Here is a 22,892-nt window from a genome sequence, read left to right on the forward strand (position 1 = left end):
CATATCTGTGGTGGGTAAGTTGTGAGAAGGTGTTGAGAGGCAGGATCTACAGGCATTTAGAGAGGCAAGGACTGACTCGGGACAGTCAGCATGACTTTGTGAGTGGAAAATCATGTCTCACAAATTTGATTGAATTTTTTGAAGGGGTAACCAAGAAGGTAGATGAGGACAGTGCAGTTGATGTTGTCTACATGGACTTTAGCAAGGCCTTTGACAAGGTACTGCATGGTAGGTTGTTGTATAAGGTTAAATCTCACATGATCCAGGGTGAGATAGCCAATTGGATACAAAATTGGCTTGATGACAGAAGCCAGAGGATTGTTTTTCAAACTGGAGGCCTGTGACCAGCAGTGAGCCTCAGGGATCAGTGCTGGGTCCACTGTTACTTGTCATTTATATTAATGATTTGGATGAGAATATAGGGGGCATGGTTAGTAACTTTGACAGATGACACCAAGATTGGTGGCATCGTGGACAGTGAAGAAAGTTATCTCGAATTGCAACGGGATCTTGATCAATTGGGCCAGTGGGCTGACGAATGGCAGATGGAGTTTAATTTAGATAAATGCGAGGTGATGCATTTTGGTAGATTGAACCAGGGCAGGACTGACTCAGTTAATGGTAGGGCGTTGGGGAGAGTTACAGAACAAAGATCTCGGGGTACATGTTCATAGCTCCTTGAAAGTGGAGTCACAGGTGGACAGAATGATGAAGAAGGCATTCAGCATGCTTGGTTTCATCGGTCAGAACATTGAATACAGGAGTTGGGACGTCTTGTTGAAGTTGTACAAGACATTGGTAAGGCCGCACTTGGAATACTGTGGACAGTTCTGGTCAGAAAGGATATTATTAAACCAAAAAGAGTGCAGAGAAGATTTACTCAGATGCTACTGGGATTTGATGGATTGAGTTATAAGGAGAGGCTGGATAGACTGGGACTTTTTTCCCTGGAGCATAGGAGGCTTAGGGGTGATCTTATGGAGGTTTATAAAATACTGAGGGGCACAAATCAGCTGGATAGTCAACAACCTTTCCCAAAGGTAGGGGAGTCTAAAACTAGAGGGCATAGGTTTAAGGTGAGAGGGGAGAGATACAAAAGTGTCCAGAAAGACAATTTTTTTCACACACAGGGTGGTGTGTCTGGAACAAACTGCCAGAGATAGTAGTAGAGGCGGGTACAATTTTGTTAAAAAGCATTTAGACAGTTACATGGGTAAGATGGGTATAGAGGGATATGGGTCAAACTTGGGCAACTGGGACGAGCTTAGTGGTAAAAACTGGGCAGTATGGACAAGTTGGGCCGAAGGGCCTGTTTCCGTGCTGTAAACCTCTATGACTATTCTGGTTTTATTGCCGATTTCCAGCATCTGCAGCATTTTGCTTGAATTCTGAGAGTTTGGAATAAGAAAGGGGCTGTTGTGAGAGGGTTGCGTGTCATCTGTGGACCAATGGGAACTGACCCTGTGTCTATTGGTGATGTTACCAAGGGCAATAAGAAAGCGAAGAGGCCAGTGACACATTTTCTGCAGGACTGGAGAGGTAACCATTAGAAGTGGAGAGAGAAAACATTGCTGGAGGTAAAGTTAAAGTTTGTTTATTGGTTACAAGTAAGCTTACATTGACACTGCAATGAAGTTACTGTGAAAATCCATACTCTGGCTACAGTGAGATAGATCAGAATGGAACCAGGCGAATACGGTCCCAGTCAGCGGAATGATGGAGCCAGGGGCATTGGCAGAAGACCCTTTGGTCAGCCATGTGAAAAGCTGCAGAGAGGTTGAGCAGGAAGAGACGGGCATGTCACGGAGGTCAAGTGTTGTGATTTTACTAAGGGCTGTTTGAGGTGTGGGAGTTGCGGGAAAAATGAGCATGAATTTGGGAGATGACGATGCAGTGATGCATTCAGGAACATTGGAGCGGAATGGAAGATGGGGCAATAGTTTGCAAACGTACAGGTGAGGGGAAAGAAGTTTTTACCAGGAGGGAAATGATTAGCAGTGGCCTTGAAAGAGAAGGGGACAATAGCTGCGGAAACAGGACCATTTGCAGTGTCAGCTGGCAGGGGGTAAGAAAGTTGCGTGCGAGCCAGTGATGGGTCTGCTGAACAAGCCAAGCCCAGAGTGGGTGTGAGGAGGAGGAAGATGACAGAGATGGGATAAAAGAATGCTCAGTTATCGTCCTCCTTTTGTGGTTCATTCCAGCAGAGGCAGAAAGGGAGAAAGAAAATAAGGAATTCCAGGAGGATGGAGCAAAGAAGGATGGAGAGTCGGAAACAGACAAGAAGACAAAACTGGAGAGGGATGTTGGTGAAGGCAATCTGTCAACAGCAGCAGCTGCTGCACTCGCTGCAGCAGCAGTCAAAGCAAAGGTAAGCATCAGATCAGAAAAATGTTTGACCAGCTCCATTTGTACTTGACACTTCATTTGAAAAAGTTCAGCAATTGCCATCTGCTTTCGACTCCTTAGTTGCAGAATCCAGATGGAAGACCAAACAAATCACCAAAACTGTGCACAGGCACCATTGCTATTTTTGATATATGAAGCACATTGTCTTGCAGGAACAGGGCAGCATTTGCAAATTTCCTGATTGCAGGGAACTGGGACGGGTACAAAACAGTGAGGCAAATGGTAATAGAGTACAAGAAGACATAATAGCTTCATGAATTGGGTGGAAAAATGGGTGCTCAAAGTCGATTTAGAAAAGCGGGAGAGGAACATGTTTAGGGACAAAATGAGAAGTGATGAACTCGAAGTTGCTATTCTCAATGGGATGCAGGGCTGAAAATGAGTGTTCAATGGGTCAGTGATCAGTGTGATTGAGAGGTTACAGTGTGTTCAGTGGGACAGTGATCAGTGTGATTGAGAGGTTACAGTGTGTTCAATGGGACAGTGATCAGTGTGATTGAGAGGTTACAGTGTGTTCAGTGGGACAGTGATCAGTGTGATTGAGAGGTTACAGTGTGTGTTCAATAGGACAGTGATCAGTGTGATTGAGAGGTTACAGTGTGTGTTCAGTGGGACAGTGATCAGTGTGATTGAGAGGTTACAGTGTGTTCAGTGGGACAGTGATCAGTGTGATTGAGAGGTTACAGTGTGTGTTCAATGGGACAGTGATCAGTGTGATTGAGAGGTTACAGTGTGTGTTCAATGGGACAGTGATCAGTGTGATTGAGAGGTTACAGTGTGTGTTCAATGGGACAGTGATCAGTGTGATTGAGAGGTTACAGTGTGTGTTCAGTGGGACAGTGATCAGTGTGATTGAGAGGTTACAGTGTGTGTTCAATGGGACAGTTATCAGTGTGATTGAGAGGTAACAGTGTGTTCAATGGGACAGTGATCAGTGTGATTGAGAGGTTACAGTGTGTGTTCAATGGGACAGTGATCAGTGTGATTGAGAGGTTACAGTGTGTTCAATGGGACAGTGATCAGTGTGATTGAGACGTTACAGTGTGTTCAATGGGACAGTGATCAGTGTGATTGAGAGGTTACAGTGTGTTCAATGGGACAGTGATCAGTGTGATTGAGACGTTACAGTGTGTTCAATGGGACAGTGATCAGTGTGATTGAGAGGTTACAGTGTGTGTTCAATGGGACAGTGATCAGTGTGATTGAGAGGTTACAGTGTGTGTTCAATGGGACAGTGATCAGTGTGATTGAGAGGTTACAGTGTGTTCAATGGGACAGTGATCCGTGTGATTGAGAGGTTACAGTGTGTTCAATGGGACAGTGATCAGTGTGATTGAGAGGTTACAGTGTGTTCAGTGGGTCGGGGATCAGTGTGATTGAGAGGTTACAGTGTGTGTTCAATGGGACATTGATCAGTGTGATTGAGAGGTTACAGTGTGTGTTCAATGGGACAGTGATCCGTGTGATTGAGAGGTTACAGTGTGTGTTCAGTGGGACAGTGATCAGTGTGATTGAGAGGTTACAGTGTGTGTTCAATGGGACAGTGATCAGTGTGATTGAGAGGTTACAGTGTGTTCAATGGGACAGTGATCCGTGTGATTGAGAGGTTACAGTGTGTTCAATGGGACAGTGATCAGTGTGATTGAGAGGTTACAGTGTGTTCAGTGGGTCGGGGATCAGTGTGATTGAGAGGTTACAGTGTGTGTTCAATGGGTCGGTGATCAGTGTGATTGAGAGGTTACAGTGTGTGTTCAATGGGACAGTGATCAGTGTGATTGAGAGGTTACAGTGTGTTCAGTGGGACAGTGATCAGTGTGATTGAGAGGTTACAGTGTGTTCAATGGGACAGTGATCAGTGTGATTGAGAGGTTACAGTGTGTGTTCAATGGGACAGTGATCAGTGTGATTGAGAGGTTACAGTGTGTTCAGTGGGACAGTGATCAGTGTGATTGAGAGGTTACAGTGTGTGTTCAGTGGGACAGTGATCAGTGTGATTGAGAGGTTACAGTGTGTTCCATGGGACAGTGATCAGTGTGATTGAGAGGTTACAGTGTGTGTTCAATGGGACAGTGATCAGTGTGATTGAGAGGTTACAGTGTGTGTTCAGTGGGACAGTGATCAGTGTGATTGAGAGGTTACAGTGTGTTCAGTGGGACAGTGATTAGTGTGATTGAGAGGTTACAGTGTGTTCCATGGGACAGTGATCAGTGTGATTGAGAGGTTACAGTGTGTGTTCAATGGGACAGTGATCAGTGTGATTGAGAGGTTACAGTGTGTTCAGTGGGACAGTGATCAGTGTGATTGAGAGGTTACAGTGTGTGTTCAGTGGGACAGTGATCAGTGTGATTGAGAGGTTACAGTGTGTGTTCAATGGGACAGTGATCAGTGTGATTGAGAGGTTACAGTGTGTGTTCAATGGGACAGTGATCAGTGTGATTGAGACGTTACAGTGTGTTCAATGGGACAGTGATCAGTGTGATTGAGAGGTTACAGTGTGTATTCAGTGGGACAGTGATCAGTGTGATTGAGAGGTTACAGTGTGTGTTCAATGGGACAGTGATCAGTGTGATTGAGAGGTTACAGTGTGTTCAATGGGACAGTGATCAGTGTGATTGGGAGGTTACAGTGTGTGTTCAATGGGACAGTGATCAGTGTGATTGAGAGGTTACAGTGTGTTCAATGGGACAGTGATCAGTGTGATTGGGAGGTTACAGTGTGTGTTCAATGGGACAGTGATCAGTGTGATTGAGAGGTTACAGTGTGTGTTCAATGGGACAGTGATCAGTGTGATTGAGAGGTTACAGTGTGTGTTCAGTGGGACAGTGATCAGTGTGATTGAGAGGTTACAGTGTGTGTTCAATGGGACAGTGATCAGTGTGATTGGGAGGTTACAGTGTGTGTTCAATGGGACAGTGATCAGTGTGATTGAGAGGTTACAGTGTGTGTTCAATGGGACAGTGATCAGTGTGATTGAGAGGTTACAGTGTGTTCAATGGGACAGTGATCAGTGTGATTGAGAGGTTACAGTGTGTGTTCAATGGGACAGTGATCAGTGTGATTGAGAGGTTGCAGTGTGTTCCATGGGACAGTGATCAGTGTGATTGAGGGGTTACAGTATGTTCAGTGGGACAGTGATCAGTGTGATTGAGACGTTACAGTGTGTGTTCAATGGGACAGTGATCAGTGTGATTGAGAGGTTACAGTGTGTGTTCAATGGGACAGTGATCAGTGTGATTGAGAGGTTACAGTGTGTGTTCAGTGGGACAGTGATCAGTGTGATTGAGAGGTTACAGTGTGTTCAGTGGGACAGTGATCAGTGTGATTGAGAGGTTACAGTGTGTTCAGTGGGACAGTGATCAGTGTGATTGAGAGGTTTCAGTGTGTGTTCAATGGGACAGTGATCAGTGTGATTGAGAGGTTACAGTGTGTGTTCAGTGGGACAGTGATCAGTGTGATTGAGAGGTTACAGTGTGTTCAATGGGACAGTGATCAGTGTGATTGAGAGGTTACACTGTGTTCAATGGGACAGTGATCAGTGTGATTGAGAGGTTACAGTGTGTGTTCAATGGGTCAGTGATCAGTGTGATTGAGAGGTTACAGTGTGTTCCATGGGACAGTGATCAGTGTGATTGAGAGGTTACAGTGTGTTCAATGGGACAGTGATCAGTGTGATTGAGAGGTTACAGTGTGTTCAGTGGGACAGTGATCAGTGTGATTGGGAGGTTACAGTGTGTTCCATGGGACAGTGATCAGTGTGATTGAGAGGTTACAGTGTGTGTTCAATGGGACAGTGATCAGTGTGATTGAGAGGTTACAGTGTGTGTTCAATGGGACAGTGATCAGTGTGATTGAGAGGTTACAGTGTGTGTTCAGTGGGACAGTGATCAGTGTGATTGAGAGGTTACAGTGTGTTCCATGGGACAGTGATCAGTGTGATTGAGAGGTTACAGTGTGTTCAGTGGGACAGTGATCAGTGTGATTGAGAGGTTACAGTGTGTTCAGTGGGACAGTGATCAGTGTGATTGAGAGGTTACAGTGTGTTCAATGGGACAGTGATCAGTGTGATTGAGAGGTTACAGTGTGTGTTCAGTGGGACAGTGATCAGTGTGATTGAGAGGTTACAGTGTGTGTTCAGTGGGACAGTGATCAGTGTGATTGAGAGGTTACAGTGTGTGTTCAGTGGGACAGTGATCAGTGTGATTGAGAGGTTACAGTGTGTTCAGTGGGACAGTGATCAGTGTGATTGAGAGGTTACAGTGTGTGTTTAAAGGGACAGTGATCAGTGTGATTGAGAGGTTACAGTGTGTGTTCAGTGGGACAGTGATCAGTGTGATTGAGAGGTTACAGTATGTTCAATGGGACAGTGATCAGTGTGATTGAGAGGTTACAGTGTGTTCAATGGGACAGTGATCAGTGTGATTGAGAGGTTACAGTGTGTGTTCAATGGGACAGTGATCAGTGTGATTGAGAGGTTACAGTGTGTTCAGTGGGACAGTGATCACTGTGATTGAGAGGTTACAGTGTGTGTTCAGTGGGACAGTGATCAGTGTGATTGAGAGGTTACAGTGTGTGTTCAATGGGACAGTGATCAGTGTGATTGAGAGGTTACAGTGTGTGTTCAGTGGGACAGTGATTAGTGTGATTGAGAGGTTACAGTGTGTGTTCAATGGGACAGTGATCAGTGTGATTGAGAGGTTACAGTGTGTTCAGTGGGACAGTGATCAGTGTGATTGAGAGGTTACAGTGTGTGTTCAGTGGGACAGTGATCAGTGTGATTGAGAGGTTACAGTGTGTGTTCAATGGGACAGTGATCAGTGTGATTGAGAGGTTACAGTGTGTGTTCAATGGGACAGTGATCAGTGTGATTGAGACGTTACAGTGTGTTCAATGGGACAGTGATCAGTGTGATTGAGAGGTTACAGTGTGTATTCAGTGGGACAGTGATCAGTGTGATTGAGAGGTTACAGTGTGTTCAATGGGACAGTGATCAGTGTGATTGGGAGGTTACAGTGTGTGTTCAATGGGACAGTGATCAGTGTGATTGAGAGGTTACAGTGTGTGTTCAATGGGACAGTGATCAGTGTGATTGGGAGGTTACAGTGTGTGTTCAATGGGACAGTGATCAGTGTGATTGAGAGGTTACAGTGTGTGTTCAATGGGACAGTGATCAGTGTGATTGAGAGGTTACAGTGTGTGTTCAATGGGACAGTGATCAGTGTGATTGGGAGGTTACAGTGTGTGTTCAATGGGACAGTGATCAGTGTGATTGAGAGGTTACAGTGTGTGTTCAATGGGACAGTGATCAGTGTGATTGAGAGGTTACAGTGTGTTCAATGGGACAGTGATCAGTGTGATTGAGAGGTTACAGTGTGTGTTCAATGGGACAGTGATCAGTGTGATTGAGAGGTTGCAGTGTGTGTTCAATGGGACAGTGATCAGTGTGATTGAGGGGTTACAGTATGTTCAGTGGGACAGTGATCAGTGTGATTGAGACGTTACAGTGTGTGTTCAATGGGACAGTGATCAGTGTGATTGAGAGGTTACAGTGTGTGTTCAATGGGACAGTGATCAGTGTGATTGAGAGGTTACAGTGTGTGTTCAATGGGACAGTGATCAGTGTGATTGAGAGGTTACAGTGTGTGTTCAATGGGACAGTGATCAGTGTGATTGAGAGGTTACAGTGTGTGTTCAATGGGACAGTGATCAGTGTGATTGAGAGGTTTCAGTGTGTGTTCAGTGGGACAGTGATCAGTGTGATTGAGAGGTTACAGTGTGTTCAATGGGACAGTGATCAGTGTGATTGAGAGGTTTCAGTGTGTGTTCAGTGGGACAGTGATCAGTGTGATTGGGAGGTTACAGTGTGTTCAATGGGACAGTGATCAGTGTGATTGAGAGGTTACAGTGTGTGTTCAATGGGACAGTGATCAGTGTGATTGAGAGGTTGCAGTGTGTTCCATGGGACAGTGATCAGTGTGATTGAGGGGTTACAGTATGTTCAGTGGGACAGTGATCAGTGTGATTGAGAGGTTTCAGTGTGTGTTCAATGGGACAGTGATCAGTGTGATTGGGAGGTTACAGTGTGTTCAGTGGGACAGTGATCAGTGTGATTGAGAGGTTACAGTGTGTGTTCAATGGGACAGTGATCAGTGTGATTGAGAGGTTACAGTGTGTGTTCAATGGGACAGTGATCAGTGTGATTGAGAGGTTACAGTGTGTGTTCAGTGGGACAGTGATCAGTGTGATTGAGAGGTTACAGTCTGTGTTCAATGGGACAGTGATCAGTGTGATTGAGAGGTTACAGTGTGTTCAATGGGACAGTGATCAGTGTGATTGAGAGGTTACAGTGTGTTCAATGGGACAGTGATCAGTGTGATTGAGAGGTTGCAGTGTGTTCCATGGGACAGTGATCAGTGTGATTGAGAGGTTACAGTGTGTTCAGTGGGACAGTGATCAGTGTGATTGAGGGGTTACAGTATGTTCAGTGGGACAGTGATCAGTGTGATTGAGACGTTACAGTGTGTGTTCAATGGGACAGTGATCAGTGTGATTGAGAGGTTACAGTGTGTGTTCAATGGGACAGTGATCAGTGTGATTGAGAGGTTACAGTGTGTGTTCAGTGGGACAGTGATCAGTGTGATTGAGAGGTTACAGTGTGTTCAATGGGACAGTGATCAGTGTGATTGAGAGGTTACACTGTGTTCAATGGGACAGTGATCAGTGTGATTGAGAGGTTACAGTGTGTGTTCAATGGGTCAGTGATCAGTGTGATTGAGAGGTTACAGTGTGTTCCATGGGACAGTGATCAGTGTGATTGAGAGGTTACAGTGTGTGTTCAATGGGACAGTGATCAGTGTGATTGAGAGGTTACAGTGTGTTCAGTGGGACAGTGATCAGTGTGATTGAGAGGTTACAGTGTGTTCAATGGGACAGTGATCAGTGTGATTGAGAGGTTACAGTGTGTTCAATGGGACAGTGATCAGTGTGATTGAGAGGTTACAGTGTGTGTTCAGTGGGACAGTGATCAGTGTGATTGAGAGGTTACAGTGTGTGTTCAGTGGGACAGTGATCAGTGTGATTGAGAGGTTACAGTGTGTTCAGTGGGACAGTGATTAGTGTGATTGAGAGGTTACAGTGTGTGTTCAATGGGACAGTGATCAGTGTGATTGAGAGGTTACAGTGTGTTCAATGGGACAGTGATCAGTGTGATTGAGAGGTTACAGTGTGTGTTCAGTGGGACAGTGATCAGTGTGATTGAGAGGTTACAGTGTGTGTTCAGTGGGACAGTGATCAGTGTGATTGAGAGGTTGCAGTGTGTTCCATGGGACAGTGATCAGTGTGATTGAGGGGTTACAGTATGTTCAGTGGGACAGTGATCAGTGTGATTGAGAGGTTTCAGTGTGTGTTCAATGGGACAGTGATCAGTGTGATTGGGAGGTTACAGTGTGTTCAGTGGGACAGTGATCAGTGTGATTGAGAGGTTACAGTGTGTGTTCAATGGGACAGTGATCAGTGTGATTGAGAGGTTACAGTGTGTGTTCAATGGGACAGTGATCAGTGTGATTGAGAGGTTACAGTGTGTGTTCAATGGGACAGTGATCAGTGTGATTGAGAGGTTACAGTGTGTGTTCAATGGGACAGTGATCAGTGTGATTGAGAGGTTACAGTGTGTTCAATGGGACAGTGATCAGTGTGATTGAGAGGTTACAGTGTGTTCAATGGGACAGTGATCAGTGTGATTGAGAGGTTGCAGTGTGTTCCATGGGACAGTGATCAGTGTGATTGAGAGGTTACAGTGTGTTCAGTGGGACAGTGATCAGTGTGATTGAGGGGTTACAGTATGTTCAGTGGGACAGTGATCAGTGTGATTGAGAGGTTACACTGTGTTCAATGGGACAGTGATCAGTGTGATTGAGAGGTTACAGTGTGTGTTCAGTGGGACAGTGATCAGTGTGATTGAGAGGTTACAGTGTGTTCAATGGGACAGTGATCAGTGTGATTGAGAGGTTACACTGTGTTCAATGGGACAGTGATCAGTGTGATTGAGAGGTTACAGTGTGTGTTCAATGGGTCAGTGATCAGTGTGATTGAGAGGTTACAGTGTGTGTTCAATGGGACAGTGATCAGTGTGATTGAGAGGTTACAGTGTGTTCCATGGGACAGTGATCAGTGTGATTGAGAGGTTACAGTGTGTGTTCAATGGGACAGTGATCAGTGTGATTGAGAGGTTACAGTGTGTTCAGTGGGACAGTGATCAGTGTGATTGAGAGGTTACAGTGTGTGTTCAATGGGACAGTGATCAGTGTGATTGAGAGGTTACAGTGTGTTCCATGGGACAGTGATCAGTGTGATTGAGAGGTTACAGTGTGTGTTCAATGGGACAGTGATCAGTGTGATTGAGAGGTTACAGTGTGTTCAGTGGGACAGTGATCAGTGTGATTGAGAGGTTACAGTGTGTTCAATGGGACAGTGATCAGTGTGATTGAGAGGTTACAGTGTGTTCAATGGGACAGTGATCAGTGTGATTGAGAGGTTACAGTGTGTGTTCAGTGGGACAGTGATCAGTGTGATTGAGAGGTTACAGTGTGTGTTCAGTGGGACAGTGATCAGTGTGATTGAGAGGTGACAGTGTGTTCAGTGGGACAGTGATTAGTGTGATTGAGAGGTTACAGTGTGTGTTCAATGGGACAGTGATCAGTGTGATTGAGAGGTTACAGTGTGTTCAGTGGGACAGTGATCAGTGTGATTGAGAGGTTACAGTGTGTGTTCAGTGGGACAGTGATCAGTGTGATTGAGAGGTTACAGTGTGTGTTCAATGGGACAGTGATCAGTGTGATTGAGAGGTTACAGTGTGTGTTCAATGGGACAGTGATCAGTGTGATTGAGACGTTACAGTGTGTTCAATGGGACAGTGATCAGTGTGATTGAGAGGTTACAGTGTGTATTCAGTGGGACAGTGATCAGTGTGATTGAGAGGTTACAGTGTGTGTTCAGTGGGACAGCGATCAGTGTGATTGAGAGGTTACAGTGTGTTCAATGGGACAGTGATCAGTGTGATTGAGAGGTTACAGTGTGTGTTCAATGGGACAGTGATCAGTGTGATTGGGAGGTTACAGTGTGTGTTCAATGGGACAGTGATCAGTGTGATTGAGAGGTTACAGTGTGTGTTCAATGGGACAGTGATCAGTGTGATTGAGAGGTTACAGTGTGTGTTCAATGGGACAGTGATCAGTGTGATTGGGAGGTTACAGTGTGTGTTCAATGGGACAGTGATCAGTGTGATTGAGAGGTTACAGTGTGTGTTCAATGGGACAGTGATCAGTGTGATTGAGAGGTTACAGTGTGTTCAATGGGACAGTGATCAGTGTGATTGAGAGGTTACAGTGTGTGTTCAATGGGACAGTGATCAGTGTGATTGAGAGGTTGCAGTGTGTTCCATGGGACAGTGATCAGTGTGATTGAGGGGTTACAGTATGTTCAGTGGGACAGTGATCAGTGTGATTGAGACGTTACAGTGTGTGTTCAATGGGACAGTGATCAGTGTGATTGAGAGGTTACAGTGTGTGTTCAATGGGACAGTGATCAGTGTGATTGAGAGGTTACAGTGTGTGTTCAATGGGACAGTGATCAGTGTGATTGAGAGGTTTCAGTGTGTGTTCAGTGGGACAGTGATCAGTGTGATTGGGAGGTTACAGTGTGTGTTCAATGGGACAGTGATCAGTGTGATTGAGAGGTTACAGTGTGTGTTCAGTGGGACAGTGATCAGTGTGATTGGGAGGTTACAGTGTGTGTTCAATGGGACAGTGATCAGTGTGATTGAGAGGTTACAGTGTGTTCAATGGGACAGTGATCAGTGTGATTGAGAGGTTTCAGTGTGTGTTCAGTGGGACAGTGATCAGTGTGATTGGGAGGTTACAGTGTGTGTTCAATGGGACAGTGATCAGTGTGATTGAGAGGTTACAGTGTGTGTTCAGTGGGACAGTGATCAGTGTGATTGGGAGGTTACAGTGTGTGTTCAATGGGACAGTGATCAGTGTGATTGAGAGGTTACAGTGTGTGTTCCATGGGACAGTGATCAGTGTGATTGAGAGGTTACAGTGTGTTCAATGGGACAGTGATCAGTGTGATTGAGAGGTTACAGTGTGTTCAGTGGGACAGTGATCAGTGTGATTGAGAGGTTACAGTGTGTTCAATGGGACAGTGATCAGTGTGACTGAGAGGTTACAGTGTGTGTTCAGTGGGACAGTGATCAGTGTGATTGAGAGGTTACAGTGTGTTCAATGGGACAGTGATCAGTGTGATTGAGAGGTTACAGTGTGTTCAGTGGGACAGTGATCAGTGTGATTGAGAGGTTACAGTGTGTGTTCAGTGGGACAGTGATCAGTGTGATTGAGAGGTTACAGTGTGTTCAATGGGACAGTGATCAGTGTGATTGAGAGGTTACAGTGTGTGTTCAGTGGGACAGTGATCAGTGTGATTGAGAGGTTACAGTGTGTGTTCAGTGGGACAGTGATCAGTGTGATTGAGAGGTTACAGTGTGTGTTCAGTGGGACAGTTATCAGTGTGATTGAGAGGTTACAGTGTGTTCAATGGGACAGTGATCAGTGTGATTGAGAGGTTACAGTGTGTTCAATGGGACAGTGATCAGTGTGATTGAGAGGTTACAGTGTGTGTTCAATGGGACAGTGATCAGTGTGATTGAGAGGTTACAGTGTGTTCAATGGGACACTGATCAGTGTGATTGAGAGGTTACAGTGTGTGTTCAGTGGGACAGTGATCAGTGTGATTGAGAGGTTACAGTGTGTGTTCAATGGGACAGTGATCAGTGTGATTGAGACGTTACAGTGTGTTCAATGGTACAGTGATCAGTGTGATTGAGAGGTCACAGTGTGTTCAATGGGACAGTGATCAGTGTGATTGAGAGGTTACAGTGTGTTCAGTGGGACAGTGATTAGTGTGATTGAGAGTTTACATTATGTGTTCAATGGGACAGTGATCAGTGTGATTGAGAGGTTACAGTGTGTTCAGTGGGACAGTGATCAGTGTGATTGAGAGGTTACAGTGTGTGTTCAATGGGACAGTGACCAGTGAGATTGAGAGGTTACAGTGTGTTCAATGGGAGAGTGATCAGTGTGATTGAGAGGTTACAGTGTGTGTTCAATGGGACAGTGATCAGTGTGATTGAGACGTTACAGTGTGTTCAATGGGACAGTGATCAGTGTGATTGAGAGGTTACAGTGTGTATTCAGTGGGACAGTGATCAGTGTGATTGGGAGGTTACAGTGTGTGTTCAATGGGACAGTGATCAGTGTGATTGAGAGGTTACAGTGTGTTCCATGGGACAGTGATCAGTGTGATTGAGAGGTTACAGTGTGTTCAGTGGGACAGTGATCAGTGTGATTGAGACGTTACAGTGTGTGTTCAATGGGACAGTGATCAGTGTGATTGAGAGGTTACAGTGTGTTCAGTGGGACAGTGATCAGTGTGATTGAGAGGTTACAGTGTGTGTTGAATGGGACAGTGATCAGTGTGATTGAGAGGTTACAGTGTGTGTTCAGTGGGACAGTGATCAGTGTGATTGAGAGGTTACAGTGTGTGTTCAGTGGGACAGTGATCAGTGTGATTGAGAGGTTACAGTGTGTTCAGTGGGACAGTGATCAGTGTGATTGAGAGGTTACAGTGTGTGTTCAATGGGACAGTGATCATTGTGATTGAGAGGTTTCAGTGTGTGTTCAGTGGGACAGTGATCAGTGTGATTGGGAGGTTACAGTGTGTGTTCAATGGGACAGTGATCAGTGTGATTGAGAGGTTACAGTGTGTGTTCAGTGGGACAGTGATCAGTGTGATTGGAAGGTTACAGTGTGTGTTCAATGGGACAGTGATCAGTGTGATTGAGAGGTTTCAGTGTGTGTTCAGTGGGACAGTGATCAGTGTGATTGGGAGGTTACAGTGTGTTCAATGGGACAGTGATCAGTGTGATTGAGAGGTTTCAGTGTGTGTTCAATGGGACAGTGATCAGTGTGATTGAGAGGTTACAGTGTGTGTTCAATGGGACAGTGATCAGTGTGATTGAGAGGTTACAGTGTGTTCAATGGGACAGTGATCAGTGTGATTGAGAGGTTTCAGTGTGTGTTCAGTGGGACAGTGATCAGTGTGATTGGGAGGTTACAGTGTGTGTTCAATGGGACAGTGATCAGTGTGATTGAGAGGTTACAGTGTGTTCAATGGGACAGTGATCAGTGTGATTGAGAGGTTACAGTGTGTGTTCAGTGGGACAGTGATCAGTGTGATTGGGAGGTTACAGTGTGTGTTCAATGGGACAGTGATCAGTGTGATTGAGAGGTTACAGTGTGTGTTCAATGGGACAGTGATCAGTGTGATTGAGAGGTTACAGTGTGTGTTCAATGGGACAGTGATCAGAGTGATTGAGAGGTTACAGTGTGTTCAATGGGACAGTGATCAGTGTGATTGAGAGGTTACAGTGTGTTCAGTGGGACAGTGATCAGTGTGATTGAGAGGTTACAGTGTGTGTTCAATGGGACAGTGATCAGTGTGATTGAGAGGTTACAGTGTGTTCAGTGGGACAGTGATCAGTGTGATTGAGAGGTTACAGTGTGTTCAGTGGGACAGTGATCAGTGTGATTGAGAGGTTACAGTGTGTGTTCAGTGGGACAGTGATCAGTGTGATTGAGAGGTTACAGTGTGTTCAGTGGGACAGTGATCAGTGTGATTGAGAGGTTACAGTGTGTGTTCAATGGGACAGTGATCATTGTGATTGAGAGGTTTCAGTGTGTGTTCAGTGGGACAGTGATCAGTGTGATTGGGAGGTTACAGTGTGTGTTCAATGGGACAGTGATCAGTGTGATTGAGAGGTTACAGTGTGTGTTCAGTGGGACAGTGATCAGTGTGATTGGAAGGTTACAGTGTGTGTTCAATGGGACAGTGATCAGTGTGATTGAGAGGTTACAGTGTGTTCAATGGGACAGTGATCAGTGTGATTGAGAGGTTTCAGTGTGTGTTCAGTGGGACAGTGATCAGTGTGATTGGGAGGTTACAGTGTGTGTTCAATGGGACAGTGATCAGTGTGATTGAGAGGTTACAGTGTGTTCAATGGGACAGTGATCAGTGTGATTGAGAGGTGACAGTGTGTGTTCAATGGGACAGTGATCAGTGTGATTGGGAGGTTACAGTGTGTGTTCAATGGGACAGTGATCAGTGTGATTGAGAGGTTACAGTGTGTTCAATGGGACAGTGATCAGTGTGATTGAGAGGTTACAGTGTGTGTTCAGTGGGACAGTGATCAGTGTGATTGGGAGGTTACAGTGTGTGTTCAATGGGACAGTGATCAGTGTGATTGAGAGGTTACAGTGTGTGTTCAATGGGACAGTGATCAGTGTGATTGAGAGGTTACAGTGTGTGTTCAATGGGACAGTGATCAGAGTGATTGAGAGGTTACAGTGTGTTCAATGGGACAGTGATCAGTGTGATTGCGAGGTTACAGTGTGTTCAATGGGACAGTAATCAGAGTGATTGAGAGGTTACAGTGTGTGTTCAGTGGGACAGTGATCAGTGTGATTGAGAGGTTACAGTGTGTTCAATGGGACAGTGATCAGTGTGATTGAGAGGTTGCACTGTGTTCAATGGGACAGTGATCAGTGTGATTGAGAGGTTACAGTGTGTGTTCAGTGGGACAGTGATCAGTGTGATTGAGAGGTTACAGTGTGTTCAATGGGACAGTGATCAGTGTGATTGAGAGGTTACAGTGTGTTCAATGGGACAGTGATCAGTGTGATTGAGAGGTTACAGTGTGTGTTCAGTGGGACAGTGATCAGTGTGATTGAGAGGTTACAGTGTGTGTTCAGTGGGACAGTGATCAGTGTGATTGAGAGGTTACAGAGTGTGTTCAATGGGACAGTGATCAGTGTGATTGAGAGGTTACAGTGTGTGTTCAATGGGACAGTGATCAGTGTGATTGAGAGGTTACAGTGTGTTCAGTGGGACAGTGATCAGTGTGATTGAGAGGTTACAGTGTGTGTTCAGTGGGACAGTGATCAGTGTGATTGAGAGGTTACAGTGTGTTCAGTGGGACAGTGATCAGTGTGATTGAGAGGTTACAGTGTGTTCATTGGGACAGTGATCAGTGTGATTGAGAGGTTACAGTGTGTGTTCAGTGGGACAGTGATCAGTGTGATTGAGAGGTTTCAGTATGTTCAGTGGGACAGTGATCAGTGTGATTGAGAGGTTACAGTATGTTCAGTGGGACAGTGATCAGTGTGATTGAGAGGTTACAGTATGTTCAGTGGGACAGTGATCAGTGTGATTGAGAGGTTACAGTGTGTGTTCAATGGGACAGTGATCAGTGTGATTGAGAGGTTACAGTATGTTCAGTGGGACAGTGATCAGTGTGATTGAGAGGTTACAGTGTGTGTTCAATGGGACAGTGATCAGTGTGATTGAGAGGTTACAGTATGTTCAGTGGGACAGTGATCAGTGTGATTGAGAGGTTACAGTGTGTGTTCAATGGGACAGTGATCAGTGTGATTGAGAGGTTACAGTGTGTGTTCAATGGGACAGTGATCAGTGTGATTGAGAGGTTACAGTGTGTTCCATGGGACAGTGATCAGTGTGATTGGGAGGTTACAGTGTGTGTTCAATGGGAGAGTGATCAGTGTGATTGAGAGGTTACAGTGTGTGTTCAGTGGGACAGTGATCAGTGTGATTGAGAGGTTACAGTGTGTGTTCAATGGGAGAGTGATCAGTGTGATTGAGAGGTTACAGTGTGTGTTCAGTGGGACAGTGATCAGTGTGATTGAGAGGTTACAGTGTGTTCAATGGGACAGTGATCAGTGTGATTGAGAGGTTACAGTGTGTTCATTGGGACAGTGATCAGTGTGATTGAGAGGTTACAGTGTGTTCCATGGGACAGTGATCAGTGTGATTGAGAGGTTACAGTGTGTGTTCAATGGGAGAGTGATCAGTGTGATTGAGAGGTTACAGTGTGTTCATTGGGACAGTGATCAGTGTGATTGAGAGGTTACAGTGTGTGTTCATTGGGACAGTGATCAGTGTGATTGAGAGGTTACAGTGTGTTCAATGGGACAGTGATCAGTGTGATTGAGAGGTTACAGTGTGTGTTCAATGGGACAGTGATCAGTGTGATTGAGAGGTTACAGTGTGTTCAGTGGGACAGTGATCAGTGTGATTGAGAGGTTACAGTGTGTGTTCAATGGGACAGTGATCAGTGTGATTGAGAGGTTACAGTGTGTTCAGTGGGACAGTGATCAGTGTGATTGAGAGGTTACAGTGTGTTCAATGGGACAGTGATCAGTGTGATTGAGAGGTTACAGTGTGTTCAATGGGACAGTGATCAGTGTGATTGAGAGGTTACAGTGTGTTCAGTGGGTCGGGGATCAGTGTGATTGAGAGGTTACAGTGTGTGTTCAATAGGACAGTGATCAGTGTGTTTGAGAGGTTACAGTGTGTGTTCAGTGGGACAGTGATCAGTGTGATTGAGAGGTTACAGTGTGTGTTCAATGGGACAGTGATCAGTGTGATTGGGAGGTTACAGTGTGTTCAATGGGACAGTGATTAGTGTGATTGAGAGGTTACAGTGTGTGTTCAGTGGGACAGTGATCAGTGTGATTGAGAGGTTACAGTGTGTTCAATGGGACAGTGATCAGTGTGATTGAGAGGTTACACTGTGTTCAATGGGACAGTGATCAGAGTGATTGAGAGGTTACAGTGTGTGTTCAATGGGACAGTGATCAGTGTGATTGAGAGGTTACAGTGTGTGTTCAGTGGGACAGTGATCAGTGTGATTGAGAGGTTACAGTGTGTTCATTGGGACAGTGATCAGTGTGATTGAGAGGTTACAGTGTGTGTTCAATGGGACAGTGATCAGTGTGATTGAGAGGTTACAGTGTGTTCAGTGGGACAGTGATCAGTGTCATTGAGAGGTTACAGTGTGTTCAATGGGACAGTGATCAGTGTGATTGAGAGGTTACAGTGTGTGTTCAGTGGGACAGTGATCAGTGTGATTGAGAGGTTACAGTGTGTTCAGTGGGACAGTGATCAGTGTGATTGAGAGGTTACAGTGTGTGTTCAATAGGACAGTGATCAGTGTGATTGAGAGGTTACAGTGTGTGTTCAGTGGGACAGTGATCAGTGTGATTGAGAGGTTACAGTGTGTGTTCAATGGGACAGTGATCAGTGTGATTGAGAGGTTACAGTGTGTGTTCATAGGGACAGTGATCAGTGTGATTGAGAGGTTACAGTGTGTGTTCAGTGGGACAGTGATCAGTGTGATTGAGAGGTTACAGTGTGTTCAATGGGACAGTGATCAGTGTGATTGAGAGGTTACAGTGTGTGTTCAGTGGGACAGTGATCAGTGTGATTGAGAGGTTACAGTGTGTGTTCAATGGGACAGTGATCAGTGTGATTGAGAGGTTACAGTGTGTTCAGTGGGACAGTGATCAGTGTGATTGAGAGGTTACAGTGTGTGTTCAATGGGACAGTGATCAGTGTGATTGAGAGGTTACAGTGTCTGTTCATAGGGACAGTGATCAGTGTGATTGAGAGGTTACAGTGTGTGTTCAATGGGACAGTGATCAGTGTGATTGAGAGGTTACAGTGTGTGTTCAATGGGACAGTGATCAGTGTGATTGAGAGGTTACAGTGTGTTCAGTGGGACAGTGATCAGTGTGATTGAGAGGTTACACTGTGTGTTCAGTGGGACAGTGATCAGTGTGATTGAGAGGTTACAGTGTGTTCCATGGGACAGTGATCAGTGTGATTGAGAGGTTACAGTGTGTGTTCAATGGGACAGTGATCAGTGTGATTGAGAGGTTACAGTGTGTGTTCAATGGGACAGTGATCAGTGTGATTGAGAGGTTACAGTGTGTGTTCAATGGGACAGTGATCAGTGTGATTGAGAGGTTACAGTGTGTGTTCAGTGGGACAGTGATCAGTGTGATTGAGAGGTTACAGTGTGTGTTCAATGGGACAGTGATCAGTGTGATTGAGAAGTTACAGTGTGTGTTCAGTGGGACAGTGATCAGTGTGATTGAGAGGTTACAGTGTGTTCAATGGGACAGTGATCAGTGTGATTGAGAGGTTACAGTGTGTTCAATGGGACAGTGATCAGAGTGATTGAGAGGTTACAGTGTGTGTTCAATTGGACAGTGATCAGTGTAATTGAGAGGTTACAGTGTGTGTTCAATGGGACAGTGATCAGAGTGATTGAGAGGTTACTGTGTGTTCAGTGGGACAGTGATCAGTGTGATTGAGAGGTTACAGTGTGTTCAATGGGACAGTGATCAGTGTGATTGAGAGGTTTCACTGTGTTCAGTGGGACAGTGATCAGTGTGATTGAGAGGTTACAGTGTGTGTTCAGTGGGACAGTGATCAGTGTGATTGAGAGGTTACAGTGTGTGTTCAATGGGACAGTGATCAGTGTGATTGAGAGGTTACAGTGTGTGTTCAATGGGACAGTGATCAGTGTGATTGAGAGGTTACAGTGTGTTCAGTGGGACAGTGATCAGTGTGATTGAGAGGTTACAGTGTGTGTTCAGTGGGACAGTGATCAGTGTGATTGAGAGGTTTCAGTGTGTGTTCAGTGGGACAGTGATCAGTGTGATTGAGAGGTTTCAGTGTGTGTTCAGTGGGACAGTGATCAGTGTGATTGAGAGGTTACAGTGTGTGTTCAATGGGACAGTGATCATTGTGATTGAGAGGTTTCAGTGTGTGTTCAGTGGGACAGTGATCAGTGTGATTGGGAGGTTACAGTGTGTGTTCAATGGGACAGTGATCAGTGTGATTGAGAGGTTACAGTGTGTGTTCAGTGGGACAGTGATCAGTGTGATTGAGAGGTTACAGTGTGTGTTCAGTGGGACAGTGATCAGTGTGATTGAGAGGTTACAGTGTGTGTTCAATGGGACAGTGATCAGTGTGATTGAGAGGTTTCAGTGTGTGTTCAGTGGGACAGTGATCAGTGTGATTGGGAGGTTACAGTGTGTGTTCAATGGGACAGTGATCAGTGTGATTGAGAGGTTACAGTGTGTTCAATGGGACAGTGATCAGTGTGATTGAGAGGTTTCAGTGTGTGTTCAGTGGGACAGTGATCAGTGTGATTGGGAGGTTACAGTGTGTGTTCAATGGGACAGTGATCAGTGTGATTGAGAGGTTACAGTGTGTTCAATGGGACAGTGATCAGTGTGATTGAGAGGTTACAGTGTGTGTTCAGTGGGACAGTGATCAGTGTGATTGCGAGGTTACAGTGTGTGTTCAATGGGACAGTGATCAGTGTGATTGAGAGGTTACAGTGTGTGTTCAATGGGACAGTGATCAGTGTGATTGAGAGGTTACAGTGTGTGTTCAATGGGACAGTGATCAGAGTGATTGAGAGGTTACAGTGTGTTCAATGGGACAGTGATCAGTGTGATTGCGAGGTTACAGTGTGTTCAATGGGACAGTAATCAGAGTGATTGAGAGGTTACAGTGTGTGTTCAATGGGACAGTGATCAGTGTGATTGAGAGGTTACAGTGTGTGTTCAGTGGGACAGTGATCAGTGTGATTGAGAGGTTACAGTGTGTTCAATGGGACAGTGATCAGTGTGATTGAGAGGTTGCACTGTGTTCAATGGGACAGTGATCAGTGTGATTGAGAGGTTACAGTGTGTGTTCAGTGGGACAGTGATCAGTGTGATTGAGAGGTTACAGTGTGTTCAATGGGACAGTGATCAGTGTGATTGAGAGGTTACAGAGTGTGTTCAATGGGACAGTGATCAGTGTGATTGAGAGGTTACAGTGTGTTCAATGGGACAGTGATCAGTGTGATTGAGAGGTTACAGTGTGTGTTCAATGGGACAGTGATCAGTGTGATTGAGAGGTTACAGTGTGTTCAGTGGGACAGTGATCAGTGTGATTGAGAGGTTACAGTGTGTGTTCAGTGGGACAGTGATCAGTGTGATTGAGAGGTTACAGTGTGTTCCATGGGACAGTGATCAGTGTGATTGAGAGGTTACAGTGTGTGTTCAGTGGGACAGTGATCAGTGTGATTGAGAGGTTACAGTATGTTCAGTGGGACAGTGATCAGTGTGATTGAGAGGTTACAGTATGTTCAGTGGGACAGTGATCAGTGTGATTGAGAGGTTACAGTGTGTGTTCAATGGGACAGTGATCAGTGTGATTGAGAGGTTACAGTATGTTAAGTGGGACAGTGATCAGTGTGATTGAGAGGTTACAGTGTGTGTTCAATGGGACAGTGATCAGTGTGATTGAGAGGTTACAGTATGTTCCGTGGGACAGTGATCAGTGTGATTGAGAGGTTACAGTGTGTGTTCAATGGGACAGTGATCAGTGTGATTGAGAGGTTACAGTGTGTGTTCAATGGGACAGTGATCAGTGTGATTGAGAGGTTACAGTGTGTGTTCAATGGGACAGTTATCAGTGTGATTGAGAGGTTACAGTGTGTTCAATGGGACAGTGATCAGTGTGATTGAGAGGTTACAGTGTGTGTTCAATGGGACAGTGATCAGTGTGATTGAGAGGTTACAGTGTGTTCAATGGGACAGTGATCAGTGTGATTGAGACGTTACAGTGTGTTCAATGGGACAGTGATCAGTGTGATTGAGAGGTTACAGTGTGTTCAATGGGACAGTGATCAGTGTGATTGAGAGGTTACAGTGTGTTCAATGGGACAGTGATCAGTGTGATTGAGAGGTTACAGTGTGTTCAATGGGACAGTGATCAGTGTGATTGAGAGGTTACAGTGTGTTCAGTGGGTCGGGGATCAGTGTGATTGAGAGGTTACAGTGTGTGTTCAATGGGACAGTGATCAGTGTGATTGAGAGGTTACAGTGTGTGTTCAATGGGACAGTGATCAGTGTGATTGAGAGGTTACAGTGTGTTCAATGGGACAGTGATCAGTGTGATTGAGAGGTTACAGTGTGTTCAATGGGACAGTGATCAGTGTGATTGAGAGGTTACAGTGTGTTCAGTGGGTCGGGGATCAGTGTGATTGGGAGGTTACAGTGTGTGTTCAATAGGACAGTGATCAGTGTGTTTGAGAGGTTACAGTGTGTGTTCAGTGGGACAGTGATCAGTGTGATTGAGAGGTTACAGTGTGTGTTCAATGGGACAGTGATCAGTGTGATTGGGAGGTTACAGTGTGTTCAATGGGACAGTGATTAGTGTGATTGAGAGGTTACAGTGTGTGTTCAGTGGGACAGTGATCAGTGTGATTGAGAGGTTACAGTGTGTTCAATGGGACAGTGATCAGTGTGATTGAGAGGTTACACTGTGTTCAATGGGACAGTGATCAGAGTGATTGAGAGGTTACAGTGTGTGTTCAATGGGACAGTGATCAGTGTGATTGAGAGGTTACAGTGTGTGTTCAGTGGGACAGTGATCAGTGTGATTGAGAGGTTACAGTGTGTTCATTGGGACAGTGATCAGTGTGATTGAGAGGTTACAGTGTGTGTTCAATGGGA

General features: G+C 45.3%; 1 protein-coding gene across 6 annotated transcripts in view; it reads left to right on the forward strand.

Annotated features, from left to right (window-relative positions):
- The window catches only part of smarcc2 (SWI/SNF related BAF chromatin remodeling complex subunit C2), a 305,878-nt gene that overhangs the window by 153,651 nt on the left and 129,335 nt on the right, over positions 1–22,892 (forward strand). For 5 of the 6 annotated variants that reach the window (XM_078208999.1, XM_078209004.1, XM_078209002.1 and 2 more), the window contains exon 24: positions 2,202–2,368. In XM_078208999.1, coding sequence (XP_078065125.1) covers positions 2,202–2,368 — 167 coding nt within the window. The remainder of the gene's footprint in view (positions 1–2,201; positions 2,369–22,892) is intronic. The other variant, XM_078209000.1, reaches the window with a different exon arrangement.

The sequence above is a fragment of the Mustelus asterias genome, assembly GCF_964213995.1.
Source record: "Mustelus asterias chromosome X unlocalized genomic scaffold, sMusAst1.hap1.1 SUPER_X_unloc_5, whole genome shotgun sequence".
In the NCBI taxonomy this organism is placed as follows: domain Eukaryota; kingdom Metazoa; phylum Chordata; class Chondrichthyes; order Carcharhiniformes; family Triakidae; genus Mustelus; species Mustelus asterias.